This window comes from Polypterus senegalus, chromosome 18 (genome assembly GCF_016835505.1).
Source record: "Polypterus senegalus isolate Bchr_013 chromosome 18, ASM1683550v1, whole genome shotgun sequence".
Classification (NCBI taxonomy): domain Eukaryota; kingdom Metazoa; phylum Chordata; class Cladistia; order Polypteriformes; family Polypteridae; genus Polypterus; species Polypterus senegalus.
Window position 1 is genome coordinate 52,153,674 of NC_053171.1, and position 14,870 is coordinate 52,168,543.

General features: G+C 37.0%; 1 protein-coding gene across 4 annotated transcripts in view; it reads left to right on the forward strand.

Annotated features, from left to right (window-relative positions):
• The window catches only part of pcnx1 (pecanex 1), a 171,304-nt gene that overhangs the window by 79,771 nt on the left and 76,663 nt on the right, over positions 1–14,870 (forward strand). For 2 of the 4 annotated variants that reach the window (XM_039741440.1, XM_039741438.1), the window contains 4 exons: positions 772–865; positions 5,066–5,123; positions 9,775–9,977; positions 10,878–11,031. In XM_039741440.1, the coding sequence (XP_039597374.1) occupies positions 772–865; positions 5,066–5,123; positions 9,775–9,977; positions 10,878–11,031 (509 nt within the window). Of the gene's footprint in view, positions 1–771; positions 866–5,065; positions 5,124–9,759; positions 9,978–10,877; positions 11,032–14,870 lie in introns of all 4 variants that reach the window. The other 2 variants (XM_039741437.1, XM_039741439.1) reach the window with 1 other exon arrangement.

Here is a 14,870-nt window from a genome sequence, read left to right on the forward strand (position 1 = left end):
AAACTCTTTATGGTGAATTCAAAGGCTACGCATTTCCATTGCATTTGCCATTTATATTAACGAGATGTACTATAAGTTTTACTGCACATAACACGTTATTAACTATACCATTATGATCTGTTTGGTTAGAAAATGAAAATTGCTTTTTGAGGATAAAAGGATTTCATATGGCAGACACTATGTTCGTAAAATGTATTACCGTAAAAATAGATTTAAAGTGAAAGTAAAATGATGATACTGTCAGTTTATGTGGTGCAAATGTAGACATTGTTCTCTTGCTACCTTGCTTCAATATCTAAGGCATCCTGGAATTGAAAAAGCACAATGAGTAGATTACTAAAATGTACATATCACAGAAAAAAAGGCTAACTATTTGGCCTTGTTGCATTGTTTAAACAGATTGGTGTGTTTAAGTGGCTGTTTTTTCCAGTATAAAATTTTTGCGTTTTAGAGTGAGATTTTCAGATGAGCAAAGTTGTAGGTTGGTGTCCGGGATAGCAAGACTCATTTCTGCCACTATAAATGAGCTCCTCTCAGGTTCACTTTCTTTTCGTCACCACTGCATTGTTGAGCTCTTTGTATAGTCTGCTTTCTTATTTTACCTATATTCATTTGATGTACATTAGCTAAAAGTCTGCCTGCTTGCTGAAGGTCACCTTGTGCATTTGAGCTATACATTTCAGACTGAATGCTTGTGTGCTGTCCAGTGCTGTAAAACACTATACTACTGCTGTACTTAAATGTTTGCATTTTTTGCCTCTTTCTCTTCAGGAAAGTTCACGTCTCCACTCTACGAAACAGGTGGCTGTGATATATCTTTAGTAAACTTTGAACCTGCCACAAGATGCACTTCAAACAACATTTGGTGAGTGTATGTTGAGAGTGTTTTGAACTTTTAGAATTATTTTATTTCCATATTTTACGGTAAGAGTTTTTGTAATCTCATGTTATTGGTATATTATACACTTAAATTCATTTTATTTAGAGGTTAATTGGTTACTCTGAATCAGCCAGGGCTGAGTGGATGTGATTATATATGTGATTGGGTACTCTTTTTGTATAGGGTGGTCCAGATCTAATTATGCAATTTTCATTATGCTATAACTTATTAAGTTTATTACATAGAAAATCACCCAAAAAATCCAGGATCATCGAGAAGTGTGCAAACTGACGACATGAAGAATCGTCTTCGCGCCGAACTGGAATTGTCCCCGCATAAATCAAAGTCATTGAGATGATCTGGATCTGCATAATTAGATCTGGACCACCCTGTATATCTGGCTTGCCACTGGATTTGGCTTTGTTAATAAGATATGTGTTTTTAGTCAAACCTAAGTCCTTTCTGAAAGTCTTACGATAAAATAGTATTTGTTGTCAAAACCAAAACCGCAGAAGACATCAGGAAGTATGTTTTAAGTGTTGGCCAGAGGTGGATGGAAGAACTTGGACTAATTCAAAGGAGCCAGAACCTCGCTCAAAAAGCTTAAGATTGTATTTTGACAAAAGTGATGTCCATTTTCGTTTGTCTAAAATATAACGCAAGACAAATAGCAAATATTTCAATGGAAAGTAATCAGCTGAAAACGCTAATCACTGCTAATGAAGTTTGCAAATAACATGTCTGAATGCTGACTTAAATTTTTGAAACAGTGCCCAAGATCAGTTTTTGGGGCTGCTTCATTTTCCATAGACATAGATATTTTGTAGTTAATGAGAACACTAGGATTGTCACTAGAAATATTTTTGGTACCAGCTCGATAGCAGAGTTCCAAAAGCACACAGTATTGGTAGTACCTAGAAAATCGACACCATAGCCAGTCTGTTATTTCTTGAATGCTTGTAGACAAAATAATTTGCACAGTACAATAAATGTGTGAAAAAAAAATGAATGAGTAAAACTTTATGTGGAAATTCCCCACAGTGATGATGATATAGAACCACATCAACACATAAGAGAAACATCTGAAGTCATGACTAGTGCTTTGAGTTTGATAAAGGAAATTTTTTGTGCACATTTGCAGAAACCTTACTTGTGTAAAAAAAAATAAAACCATGGCACGTATACAACACAGGCTCTCATTGTTGCCTGTTTTAGTCCTGTATGGAGTTAGTTCACAGACAGGTTTGTGCATGCTTCAATAAATGAATAAAGGCTTTGCATTCATTCTCTTAAGCCGCTTTTCCACTGCATAGTACGGCACGACACGGTTCAGTACAGCTCACTTTTGCGGGGCTTTCCACTGGGAACAGTACCTGGTACCTGGTCCTTTTTTTAGTACCACCTCAGCCGAGGTTCCAAGCGTGCCGAACCGTTACCAAAATGTGACGTGTAAACTCTGCTGGTCACTGATTGGCCGGAGATTCTTTTCTTTAAAGGTACAGACACGCGGAAGTTTCAAAAGTTCTCCAGCCACTGAGTGTTTGTAAAACCGGGAACAATCACATCCCACCACTCTGAAGCACGGTTAAATGTCCAAACAGATGGTCTGTTGCGGCGACTTTTTTGCAAAATGTGGAAGATCTGTAATATACCGAATCAGCATTTTAATGTTACACTGGCAGTTAAGTTCATTTTATGCTTTGCAACAGTGATAAAAGTTAGCTAGTGATGTGCTTTTTTTAGATGCTTAACCTTGCGTCGTCGACCTAAAGTGTTGTCGCTTGTCTGCGTGTTGTTGTAAAAGTTCCACGGTGTCACTGCAGTAGAGGCGGAGCAACTATAACGACACGTGAATAATCCCGCCCACTCTAAAGCGGTACTAAACTGCAGTCAAAGCAAAACCGAGCTGAACTGAGCCGAACCAAGGTGAGCTGTACTGAACCGTGTCGTGCCGTACTATGCAGTGGAAAAGCGGCTTTATTGCGGTGAGCACATCTGTCCATTTTCTAAATGGTGTATACAGTTCAGAGTGGCAGGTAACTTTGCATCCATCAACAATTATTTGTATAGGACTGTGGGCTGTGGTGGGACGAGCAATGGTAACAACAGTTATAGCAAATATTGAGGCAGAACTCAACCATTGTGGCCATTTGGTTTTGAGCTGTGATGACATGAACAGCTCAGTTTGTTAATACAAAAATAAAATGTACTTAAGTGTTTCAGAGCTTTGAAGGTCAAGGCCACACAATCACAAACAAGTGACAGGCATTTTAATTCAATTCACTGCTTCAGTTCTTTCGAACTACCTATTTAACTGAATGGATTATTAGGATTCATTTAGTGTCTGGTGTGTATGGAAAGTCCAGGGTGGAGTCTGGAACACCCTCTGATCGCATCACAGATACATAATTTAATTTATTTGTGCATTATTTTGATGTATATGCATGTATGTGTCTATAAAAATAATATAATATTCATTAATTTTATATAATTGATTATATGTAAATATATGGCTAATTAAAACATGACAATTTATATGCCATTGTCCTGTTTCCATACACAAAGCACAACAAAATATTTTAGATGCTGTTAAGCTCCACCAAATCAATTCATTTGTCTACACTTACTATACAATACTAGTAAATTTTTGATTGACTTATTATTTAGTCCCTCCACTTTTATTTATACAATATGTGTTCTTATTTATTGTTGTTGTAGTACTCTGTTATTTAATGTTTATTTTTTCTGCCCTGTGTTCCCAATTCCTATGCACATTTAATAACTCACTGAGTCTAGTCTCAGAACACTTCATTGACTTAATGTTGTTCTATGCATAAGACAATAAAGAACCTTAAAATTAGGCAGAACGTGCTATGATGGGTTGGCCTGGACAAGTCAGCAGATGTTTTGAAATATTCTCCACCTTGTAGATGATCTTCCAAACAGTGAAGTTGCTAATTTCTAATTGTTTGGAAATCTTTTTAAAAATTTCCCAGACTAACAGGCATCTAGAACCTTCTTTGTGAAGGCCTCGGGGAAGTCTTATCTTGGTATGTTGATAGAACATAGTGATGTGTGATTTGTTATATCACCTTTATCTATAGACCCTATTTAAATGAACATCTAATCTTTATGTATGCGCATATGTTTGAAAGGAGAACACATTTCATGGTTTGTATCTAATTTTCACATTATTGTATATAATGTAAAGAAATCAAATTTGACATTAAAGGTAGCCCACCATTAGATTTTTTTACAGTGTTACAAGACCAACTGATTTAATCAGGTGTGTCTGGGATGTAGATACAAACGCTCCGGTCTGCAAACCGTTAAACTGTATAGACTTACGGAGCATTTGGAATGGTTTTACTGATACCCATGAACATATGCATACTAAATTAATATGACATTTCATGAAAGTTGGGTTAAAAAAATGTTAAGACTTTATCCTGAGGTTAAGGCCATAACATGATACCATGAGATAGATGACTTTCTATATTTGTCTTTTCTGCATAATGTAAGAATTGAATTGATAAAGGATTATTTTCATTAAAAAAAGATGGAGAAAAGTCAAAAGTTAAACCCAGTGGAATTTTTGAACTCGGTTATGCAGCATAATCCTGGGGATTTGTTGGCTTTTTATAAAAGATTAATTTAGAATGTAAATGTTGTCACCTTTTGATAAGTGTGTCGTAGCAAAATATACTTCATTCTATGTATCTTGATTGCTTTGTCCTGTCTGCCTGGTGTCCCCAGTGGATTTACGCATTTAATCAAATTATTACACATCTTTTTTAACAGGTGATTTTTTTTTAAGTTGCTTATCCATCTATCCATTTTGAAACCCACTTACCCAGTTTATGCCAACTGGGAACTGGTGGCAACACTAGCAGCATTGAACACAAAGTGAAAGTTTTTTGAGTTCTGCCCAACATAATTCTATTTTAAATTTGATGAAGCAAGAGATTTTACTTGTTTAAGTTGCTGTTTTGCATGTTCATTGTTTTTTCTGTTTCCATACACTGCTCCTCTTTGATTACATTATTAGATTTTTGTTTATTTTTTGACACTTTGGGAAAAGCATCTTCTTAAATTTAAATGTAATATTTTTTTGTTTCTTAGTAAAATTTACTTTTATTTTTTAGATTTGTTATATGCTTATTAGAGGTTTTCTTGTTTATTCAGGGACACCGACTCCCATTTATCCAGTTCTACCTCAGTTCGATTTTATCCACATGACCTGGTAAGTATTTTATTGGGTTCCTTGGGATATTAGCTTGCTTTACTTTTATAGTAATTACAAAAATGAATTTCCCCTTGGGATTAATAAAGTATCTATCTTTATCTATCTATCTATCTATCTGATGCATTGTTTATGCTTAGATGAGCAAATTTTTAATCAGTTAATTATATATAGTGCATCCGGAAAGTATTCACAGCGCATCACTTTTACCATATTTTGTTATATTACAGCCTTATTCCAGAATGGATTAAATTTTTTTCATCAAAATTCTACACACAACACCCCATAATGACAATGTGAAAAAAGTTGCTCAAAATTGAGCTCAGGTGCATCCTGTTTCACCTGATCATCCTTGAGATGTTTCTGCAGCTTAATTGGAGTCCACCTGTGGTAAGTTCAGTTGATTGGACATGATTTGCAGCGGCACACACCTGTCTATATAAGGTCCCACAGTTGACAGTTCATGTCAAAGCACAAACCAAACATGAAGTCAAAGGAATTGTCCGTAGACCTCCGAGACAGGATTGTCTCGAGGCACACATCTTGGGAAGGTTACAGAAAAATTTATGCTACTTTGAAGGTCCCAATGAACACAGTGGCCTCCATCATCCATATGTGGAAGAAGTTCGAAACCACCAGGACTCTTCCTAGAGCTGGCCGGCCATCTAAACTGAGCGATCGGGTGAGAAGGGCCTTATTCAGGGAGGTGACCAAGAACCCGATGGTCACTCTGTCAGAGCTCCAGAGGTCCTCTGTAGAGAGAGGAGACTCTTCCAGAAGGACAACCATCTCTGCAGCAATCCACCAATCAGGTCTGAATGGTAGAGTGGCCAGATGGAAGCCACTCCTTAGTAAAAGGCACCATGAGAAACAAAATTCTCTGGTCTGATGAGACAAAGATTGAACTCTTTGGTGTGAATGCCAGGCGTCACATTTGGAGGAAACCAAGCACCGCTCATCACCAGGCCAATATCATCCCTACAGTAGAGCATGGTGGTGGCAGCATCATGCTGTAGGGATGTTTTTTAGCGGCAGGAACTGGGAGACTAGTCAGAATAAAGGGTAAGATGACTGCAGCAATGTACAGAGACATCCTAGATGAAAACCTGCTCCAGAGCGCTCTTAACCTCACAATGGGGGGGCAGTTCATCTATCAGCAGGACAACGACCCTAAGCACACAGCCAAGATATCAAAGGAGTGGCTTCAGGACAAGTCTGTGAATGTCCTTGAGTGGCCCAGCCAGAGCCCAGACTTGAATCCGATTGAATATCTCTGGAGAGATCTTAAAATGGCTGTGCACCAACGCATCACATCCAACCTGATGGAGCTTGAGAGGTACTGCAAAGAGGAATGGGCGAAACTGGCCAAGGATAAGTGTGCCAATCTTGTGGCATCATATTCAAAACGTCTTGAGGCTGTAATTGCTGCCAAAGGTGCATCGACAAAGTATTGAGCAAAGACTGTGAATACTTATGTACATGTGATTTCTCAGTTTTTTTATTTTTAATAAATTTGCAAAAACCTCAAGTAAACTTTTTTCACGTTGTCATTATGGGGTGTTGTGTGTAGAATTCTGAGGAAAAAAATTAATTTAATCCATTTTGGAATAAGGCTGTAACATAACAAAATGTGGAAAAAGTCATGCGCTGTGAATACTTTCCGGATGCCCAGTAGTGTAGTTGCTTTTTTTTTAAGAACATAAGTTTAACAAATGAAAGAAGACTGCTCAGTCCATCGAGGTTGTTTCTTTAGCTTAAAACTCATTTTTTCTAATATCTCATTTATATCATTTTAAATTTGTCAACGTTTCAGCTTCACAGCTACACAGCCTCGTTTCTCCAGTTTTGAGTACTGTTGTTCTTAATTTCCTCTGGTGTCCTTGAGTATCTGAGTCGCTATTCAGTTGAAAGAATTCTATTGGATTCAGTTTATTGATTCCTTTAAGAATTCTGAAGACCTTAATTATGTCCCCAACTGTCTTGCTCTGCTCAAGACTATAGACATTTAATTTTCTAAGCCTGTCATAGTACACATGTGCTGGAAGTTCTGGAAAACACATGGCTGCTTTTCTCTGCAGATGTGTGAAATGCTTTACAAACCAAACAAGTGGGATTAGTAGTAGTAGCAGCAGTAGTACAGCATAACATAAATAAAAAAAGCACAGTTTCCATTTTCAGCTCAGCCTTCTGTAATCATGTAAATATATAGGTAATATAAAACAAATGCATAATATACCTGTATGTTGAACACAAAAGCACAAAGTAATAAAGAGATAAAACTGTCAACTTTTTTTTCCCTAAGAAGATCATAGCTGTATGTCACTCTCTGCAACTTAATATTGGATTTCCTGATTGGCAGAGTATAATGCAGATTTTAAACGGCAAACCCCCCTCATTGCTGTGACCCTAAACCTATACTGCACTTCATCTCTTCACTAACAGTAACATGAATACTGAGGAATTACAAAGTTTGAGGCTTAATGAACCTCTGCTGAGTTACCATGTTCAGAGACAAAAATAAAAAACCAAGAAGCCCTTTTGCATTACTCCTGATGTGCTCTAGCTAAGCATCAAGAGTTGTTTCTTTGTAACAACTACATAATGTAATAAGCAGATCATACCACAGTAACTGGGATGGTAAGACAACACACATGAGTGAGGCTCTACTTTATATGGCAAAAAGAATACACAGGACTTGGCAGTAGCAAAAAGCGACAAGTTCATATATTTGTGTAGGAATTGTATGAAAATCATAGTGGGCAGCTGAACTCTAAAGTCCCCAAAGTCAGCTACTTGAACCTCTTATTATCAGTGAGCATGTGTTTCTTTAGTATTATTTATTTCATGTTTATTTTCGCCACAAACATACGTCCCAAATATCACTGGTTGTCCTGCTGGTTTTGGTGTTGAGGTAGAGGTGTGTTTCCTTGATAATAAAATAAATGCACCGTTGCTTAGCAAACTAGATTTAATAATAGGAATGAGAAAAAAATATGCAGTGCCTGAATGCTGTCTATCCATGTCAGGAGATGTATTACTCATAAAGTGTAAAAACGTTTGAATTTTTTAAATAAAACTAATTTCTGTTTTGTTACATTACAATTTCTTTTAATAAATGATGTATATTCAGATTTTCATTAGAAAGTGTTATGACCTGATTTTGACTTTGGATTTTATTTGTGTTTTGTTTTAATAAATCTTGACCTCAAAAAGGCCATTTTAAGGGATTTTAGAGGTGAAGAAATCTTGTGGTTACACTTAATGTTGTGCTTAATGGGTTTTTAACAGTGCTCTTCAAATCAAGCAACAATCACCCATGATGCCATTTTGTTTTTCTTAATGGCGCCCCCATTTTAAGGGTTTTTTGCAATGGTCTCTATGCTGTTGGTAGACAAGGAAAACCGGAAGTGTACTGTGTGTAATATGTGTCAGTGGTATAAAGCTTTGTGTTGTGTACTTGATTGGATTCATTTCAAACTTTAACCTCTTATTCCTTTACTGTGTTGTCAAATATCTGGTTAATGAATTTTAGCTCTGCCTTTTTAACTATGATGTTTTATACATATTGAGTACTTGGTTATTTCCCAGTTACAACTCTCTGCTTATTTCATTTGTTACGATTCCTTTTTCCACTAAGCTCCGCTGCTGTCCCGTGCACTCAGCACAGAAAGTGGCCTAATACACTTTGCTATTTTTGGCACCTTAAAATATTATTTTGCACTTTTAAACAGGCCATATTTGGCTAATTAACTTTTTCACGGAATTGCCCTTAGCTTCTTATTAGTTTTTAACTCCTGGAAAAATTCAATTCATATTGAGATAGATTTTTTAAAATAAAAAGGATTGTACATTGTGTTTAAATTTTAAGAGGTATTTAATTGAAAGAAATATTTTTAAATAAGCAATGAGAAGGCAAGAAAAAGTTTCTGTTTACAGCGCAAAGGAAACTTGTGAGATACATAGTGATTTGCCAAAGGTTTGAAAGCTTTGCAGTTTCTTAATGCTGGTGAATATTAACCTGTATGTCATTCCAGCATCCATAGTACCTGCAATTTAGAACAGGTCATCTCCCTGAAGCTAAACATGTCTTTGCCCGTCCAGTACTTGGATGGGAGACTGTCTAGGAGAAACTTGGGTGGCTGCTGGAAGAGGTGTTGGTAAGGCCAGCAGGGGGCACTTATCTTGTGGGTTTAGTGTGGATACCAATGCCCCAGTGCAGTGAAGGGGACAGCTATCCTGAAAAAATGGTACCGTGCTTTAGATGAGGAGTAAACCCTAGGTTGTGACTCTCTGCGGTCATGATCCCTGGACTTCTTTGGAAAAGTGTATGCTCTATCTGCCTGTCTATCTTTCTATCCGTGAACTACCTCAGCTACATAATTAGAACATAAAATGCCTTTTGCAAAAATGTGAAGCTTTGTGAACTGCAGTTCTCGACGCCTACCAAGAAAACAATATTTAAATTTAGTTATCTTGGCCCATGGCAGAGCTTATGTGTTATTTTTATTGTGTTTAAACTTTAAATTAACCACATGTGATCAACAAAAATACCTTGGGTTTAACTAAATCTTATATTGGCATAATATTAAGGGTGTTTTGAAAAAATACTCCATTCCTTGCTTTAACACACTAGCAGCTGTCTCTCCCACAGATACGTTTAAACCGATTACTGACTTTCGACCCAGACTTGCTTGAACGACAGGACACAGACCTCAGCCCTGACCTCCAAGATCACATGCAGCACCCAGAAGAGGCTGTCCATAAAGCCAAGCACTACTACCGCTTGCGGCTTCTACCGTACATGTGGATTGGAATAAGCTTTGATCGCCTGACCTTGCTTGCCTTGTTTGACAGGTATTAATATTTAAATTTGTCATGAGTAGTTTTTTTTTGATAAACAGAGTGTGGGTTCTTAGGTAAAAATGTCAAAAAAACATAATACAGCAGTCTCAGATTTCATTGTCAGGCGTTCAGCACTTTAAGTGCTTCTTTAAGTGGATCTCACAAATGTAAGATATATTGGTTGATGCAAACTTCAGAATGGATCTCTTGTGTTTTAGTTTTTGTACTGGTTCCAGCCACATACACACAACCATGAATTACAATGCACATTATTTCAGTGGAGGAGCCCAGTTTTCACTTCAGTTTATTTTTGTATAGCACTGTTCACTTAATGCATGCTCGGAATGTTGTGATAAGTTCTCAGATAAAATGCAAATACAAACTAACAACTTGCTAATTACATTATGAATACACATAATGACACAGGTTTGTTTAAGCAGAAAGTAAAACAAAGTAGTTTAAAACTAAATAACATAATGGAGCTGAGCAATATGTGTCTGTTAATTATTTGTTGAACTATAAACACAAGAGTTTGTCTTCCAGGTAGCAGAAAACTAGAGAGGCTTGTAAGTACCGAGCTTAAAAATATGCCAGTATTTGCTGGTACACTTGTCATATTCGCTAACTGTAGTTTAGGTAAGTCGGTATGCATTAGGGGTAATGTAGTACCCCGTCATCTTATTTATTTCAACATGTACAATTGCTTTTTGTCACAAACATGACATGGAAAAGTGATTTATGCCCGTATGTATATAATTAAAAACTACTGAAAAATGTTGCAGTGTTTTGTTCCTTTTCTTACATGTACATGTTGGGAATCACCATAGGATTTGAAAAAATAACATACTTTTTGGCAGGCAACATAATACCACTGGATCATCTGTGTTTTTTTTTTTTCTTTTGTCTTTACAGGAACCGAGAGGTGTTGGAGAATGTGCTGGCTGTTGTCCTTGCAGTGTTGGTTGCCTTTCTGGGCTCAGTATTGCTCATTGCAGGATTCTTCAGAGATATCTGGATTTTTCAGTTTTGCCTGGTCATTGCCAGCTGCCAATATTCACTACTTAAGGTGAACCTTTTATGTGTTTTAGTCACTGATTGTAGCCAGTATAGGCCAAATATCTATTATTAGTATTATTATTGTTGTTGTTGTTATGGTGTATTTTAAGACACCATATTCTAAACACTGTATTACATACAGTATGTTAGACACCTTTATCAAATTTACAAAATCAAGATGCAGACTAATAGTTTGAATACATTGTTTTCTTTTCAGGGCACAGGTGAGATTATTTTTCTAAATTTTATTTTCAGGGATATTAACACAGCAACTTTAAAGCTTGTATTTTTTTTCTTTTAGCCCATGTTTTTAAGATCTAGCCATAGTATGTACAGTGCATCCGGAAAGTATTCACAGCGCATCACTTTTTCCACATTTTGTTATGTTACAGCCTTATTCCAAAATGGATTAAATTCATTTTTTTTCCTCAGAATTATACACACAACATCCTATAATGACAATGTGAAAAAAGTTTACTTGAGATTTTTGCAAATTTATTAAAAATAAAAAAAATTGAGAAAGCACATGTACATAAGTATTCACAAGCTTTGCCATGATGCTCAAAATTGAGCTGAGGTGCATCCTGTTTCCCCTGATCATCCTTGAGATGTTTCTGCAACTTAATTGGAGTCCACCTGTGGTAAATTCAGTTGATTAGACATGATTTGGAAAGGCACACACCTGTCTATATAAGGTCTCACAGTTGACAGTTCATGTCAGAGCACAAACCAAGCATGAAGTCAAAGGAATTGTCTGCAGACCTCCGAGACAGGATTGTCTCAAGGCACAAATCTGGGGAAGGTTACAGAAAAATTTCTGCTGCTTTGAAGGTCCCAATGGGCACAGTGGACTCAATCATCCGTAAGTGGAAGAAGTTCGAAAACACCAGGACTCTTCCTAGAGCTGGCCGGCCATCTAAACTGAGCAATCAGGGGAGAAGGGCCTTAGTCAGGGAGGTGACCAAGAACCTGATGGTCACTTTGTCAGAGCTCCAGAGGTCCTCTGTGGAGAGAGGAGACCCTTCCAGAAGGACCACCATCTCTGCAGCAATCCACCAATCAGGCCTGTATGGTACAGTGGCCAGACGGAAGCCACTCCTTAGTAAAAGGCACATGGCAGCCTGCCTGGAGTTTGCCAAAAGGCAACTGAAGGACTCTCAGACCATGAGAAACAAAATTCTCTGGTCTGATGTGACAAAGATTGAACTCTTTGGTGTGAATGCCAGGCGTCACATTTGGAGGAAACCAGGCACCGCTCATCACCAGGCCAATATCATCCCTCCAGTGAAGCATGGTGGTGGCAGCATCATGCTGTGGGGATGTTTTTCAGCAGCAGGAACTGGGAGACTAGTCAGGATAAAGGGAAAGATGACTGCAGCAATGTACAGAGACATCCTGGATTAAAACCTGCTCCAGAGCGCTCTTGACCTCAGACTGGGGCGACGGTTCATCTTTCAGCAGGACAATGACCCTAAGCACACAGCCAAGATATTAAAGGAGTGGCTTCAGGACAAGTCTGTGAATGTCCTTGAGTGGCCCAGACTTGAATCAGATTGAACATCTCGAGAGATTTTAAAATGGCTGTGCACTGACACTTCCCATCCAATCTGATGGAGCTTGAGAGGTACTGCAAAGAGGAATGGGCGAAGGATAGGTGTGCCAAGCTTGTGGCATCATATTCAAAAAGACTTGAGGCTGTAATTGCTACCAAAGGTGCATCAACAAAGTATTGAGCAAAGGCTGTGAATACGTATGTACATGTGATTTCTCCGTTTTTTTATTTTTAATAAATTTGTAAAAACCTCAAGTAAACTTTTTTTTATGTTGTCATTATGGGGTGTTGTGTGTAGAATTCTGAGGAAAAAAATGAATTTAATACATTTTGGAATAAGGCTGTAACATAACAAAATGTGGAAAAAGTGATGCGCTGTGAATACTTTCCGGATGCACTGTAGTATCATGTGTATGTATCAGGGAGTGAGGTTGCATTCCCCAGTTTAGAATCTGGAGAAAACAATAAATATTCTTTTGAATTGCAGTTGCCTTCAGCTTCTTTTGGGTTGGTTTATGGCAATGAGTGCCTTGCTTTCTTTTTGTTGGCAACTGTGATCTTGTTTTATAGGAGACACACTTGCATTTTTAAAGATTTTGTTTGAAAAATTAGTAATAATTACATCATATAATGTGGCTTTTTCTAGAGCCATAACATTTATATAAAAAAGTGAATTACTGAAAAATCCTTTCAGTTATACTGTGCCTTCTGTTTAGTATAAACAATTAGAAATTGTTTTGTGGATGTTTTTGAGCTGAAAGCATGGAATTGGCAACTTTGGCCTGCAGGTGTTTTTATCATGTCCATGGCCAACTATCCTTAATCAGTTAATACCATATTGCTGTGTGCAAAATAAGATAACTGATTTATAGCCATGATATTTGAATTTGTAATAAAATCCTTTTAATTTTCTATCTTAAACCTGCAAAATTTGCTGAGTGCTGTTCCAGAAACATTGCTAGATTAGTATTTCTCCCCTTGGAACCCTTCAGTTCTATGGAAAAAAAAATATATATTTAAAGTATGTTGCTAAAGGACAGGTAAGAATGTGACATGTGTGTTGTGGAGTTGACAGCATTATATGTGAATGCAGAGAATGTGTCCTCTAGAGACTGTAAAGGTGAAATCGGGTGGCTAGCAGTAGTCAAGCTCAGTGATTAGGCAGTACTTTTTTTGTTACAAGACTTTCAGTCTTGTCACTTTCCAAATCTGCTCATATATAGTACAGTACAGAACTGGAGACTATCCTAGAAGAAATAGCCTGTGAGCAGTAACTGATCCTGTAGAAGCTGCAAGTCCTTCACAATAAATAAATGACTACATTCACTGTCATCACACCAGTTCAGATTCTAACGGTTAAGTGCAGATTGATTTTTTTTCTTTTCAGTATAACAAACTGTTATTGACCTTATATTTTGCACACACAGTGGTCCTTATCATTTTCTGAGCTGTTTTTAAAACATACCTGTTAGAATCACTTTGTTTGCTCCTCTACATTATCAATTTTAATTAGCTTATTCCTAATTATTGCTACCAAGTAAATTTAGTTGCAATGTTTTATTACTCCAGAGAGATGACAAGGTTTAGCATGCCTATTGACTCTGTGGACTTTATCTTTTCTTGGTACTTAATAAGACATCCCTATTGTGCCTTAATATTCTGCTTTTGTAATTTGTTTATAAGTAGAGCTGCATAGCAACAATATCAATTTTAGTAGCTTCTTCAATTGGTACAACCTTAATTTGAGATATTATTGACCTTTGTCAGCTGTTTACTCTGCTACCAGTTCCACAGAGAATGGTGGATAGAATTTTTACAATTGGAAGCTTATTTCATTTCTCAGTGAACTATTATTTTGAATAAGGGCAAGGCTTGAAAATCTCCTGGTAAGGTGAGGACTTACTTAAACCTAGCATGAGGAGACCTGAGTTGTCTTTTTAATATTACATTTTACACCGGAAATCAATCAGTCTCTACAAGAAACTTCACTATGAAACTTTTGTTACATAATTGAATGGACAAATTTGGGACACATTACAATACTTTTTATTAATTTATAGGAAGACTGTTTAGGAGGGGAAAAAGCAAAGACTGATATTTTGTTCTACCAGTTAACAGCATTACAGTAATATGCAGAAAAAATGTATGCAGTATATCATTATTTGTTGCCTCATTACAATTGCATTATAAAGGAGTTTAAGTTTAGCTGAGAGGGCACACTGCTGTACAACTTCATTTGTGCTTCTCTATTAGTTTCAGCATGTTCAGGCTTTTCTGTGTGTCGTGTTTGGTTGTTG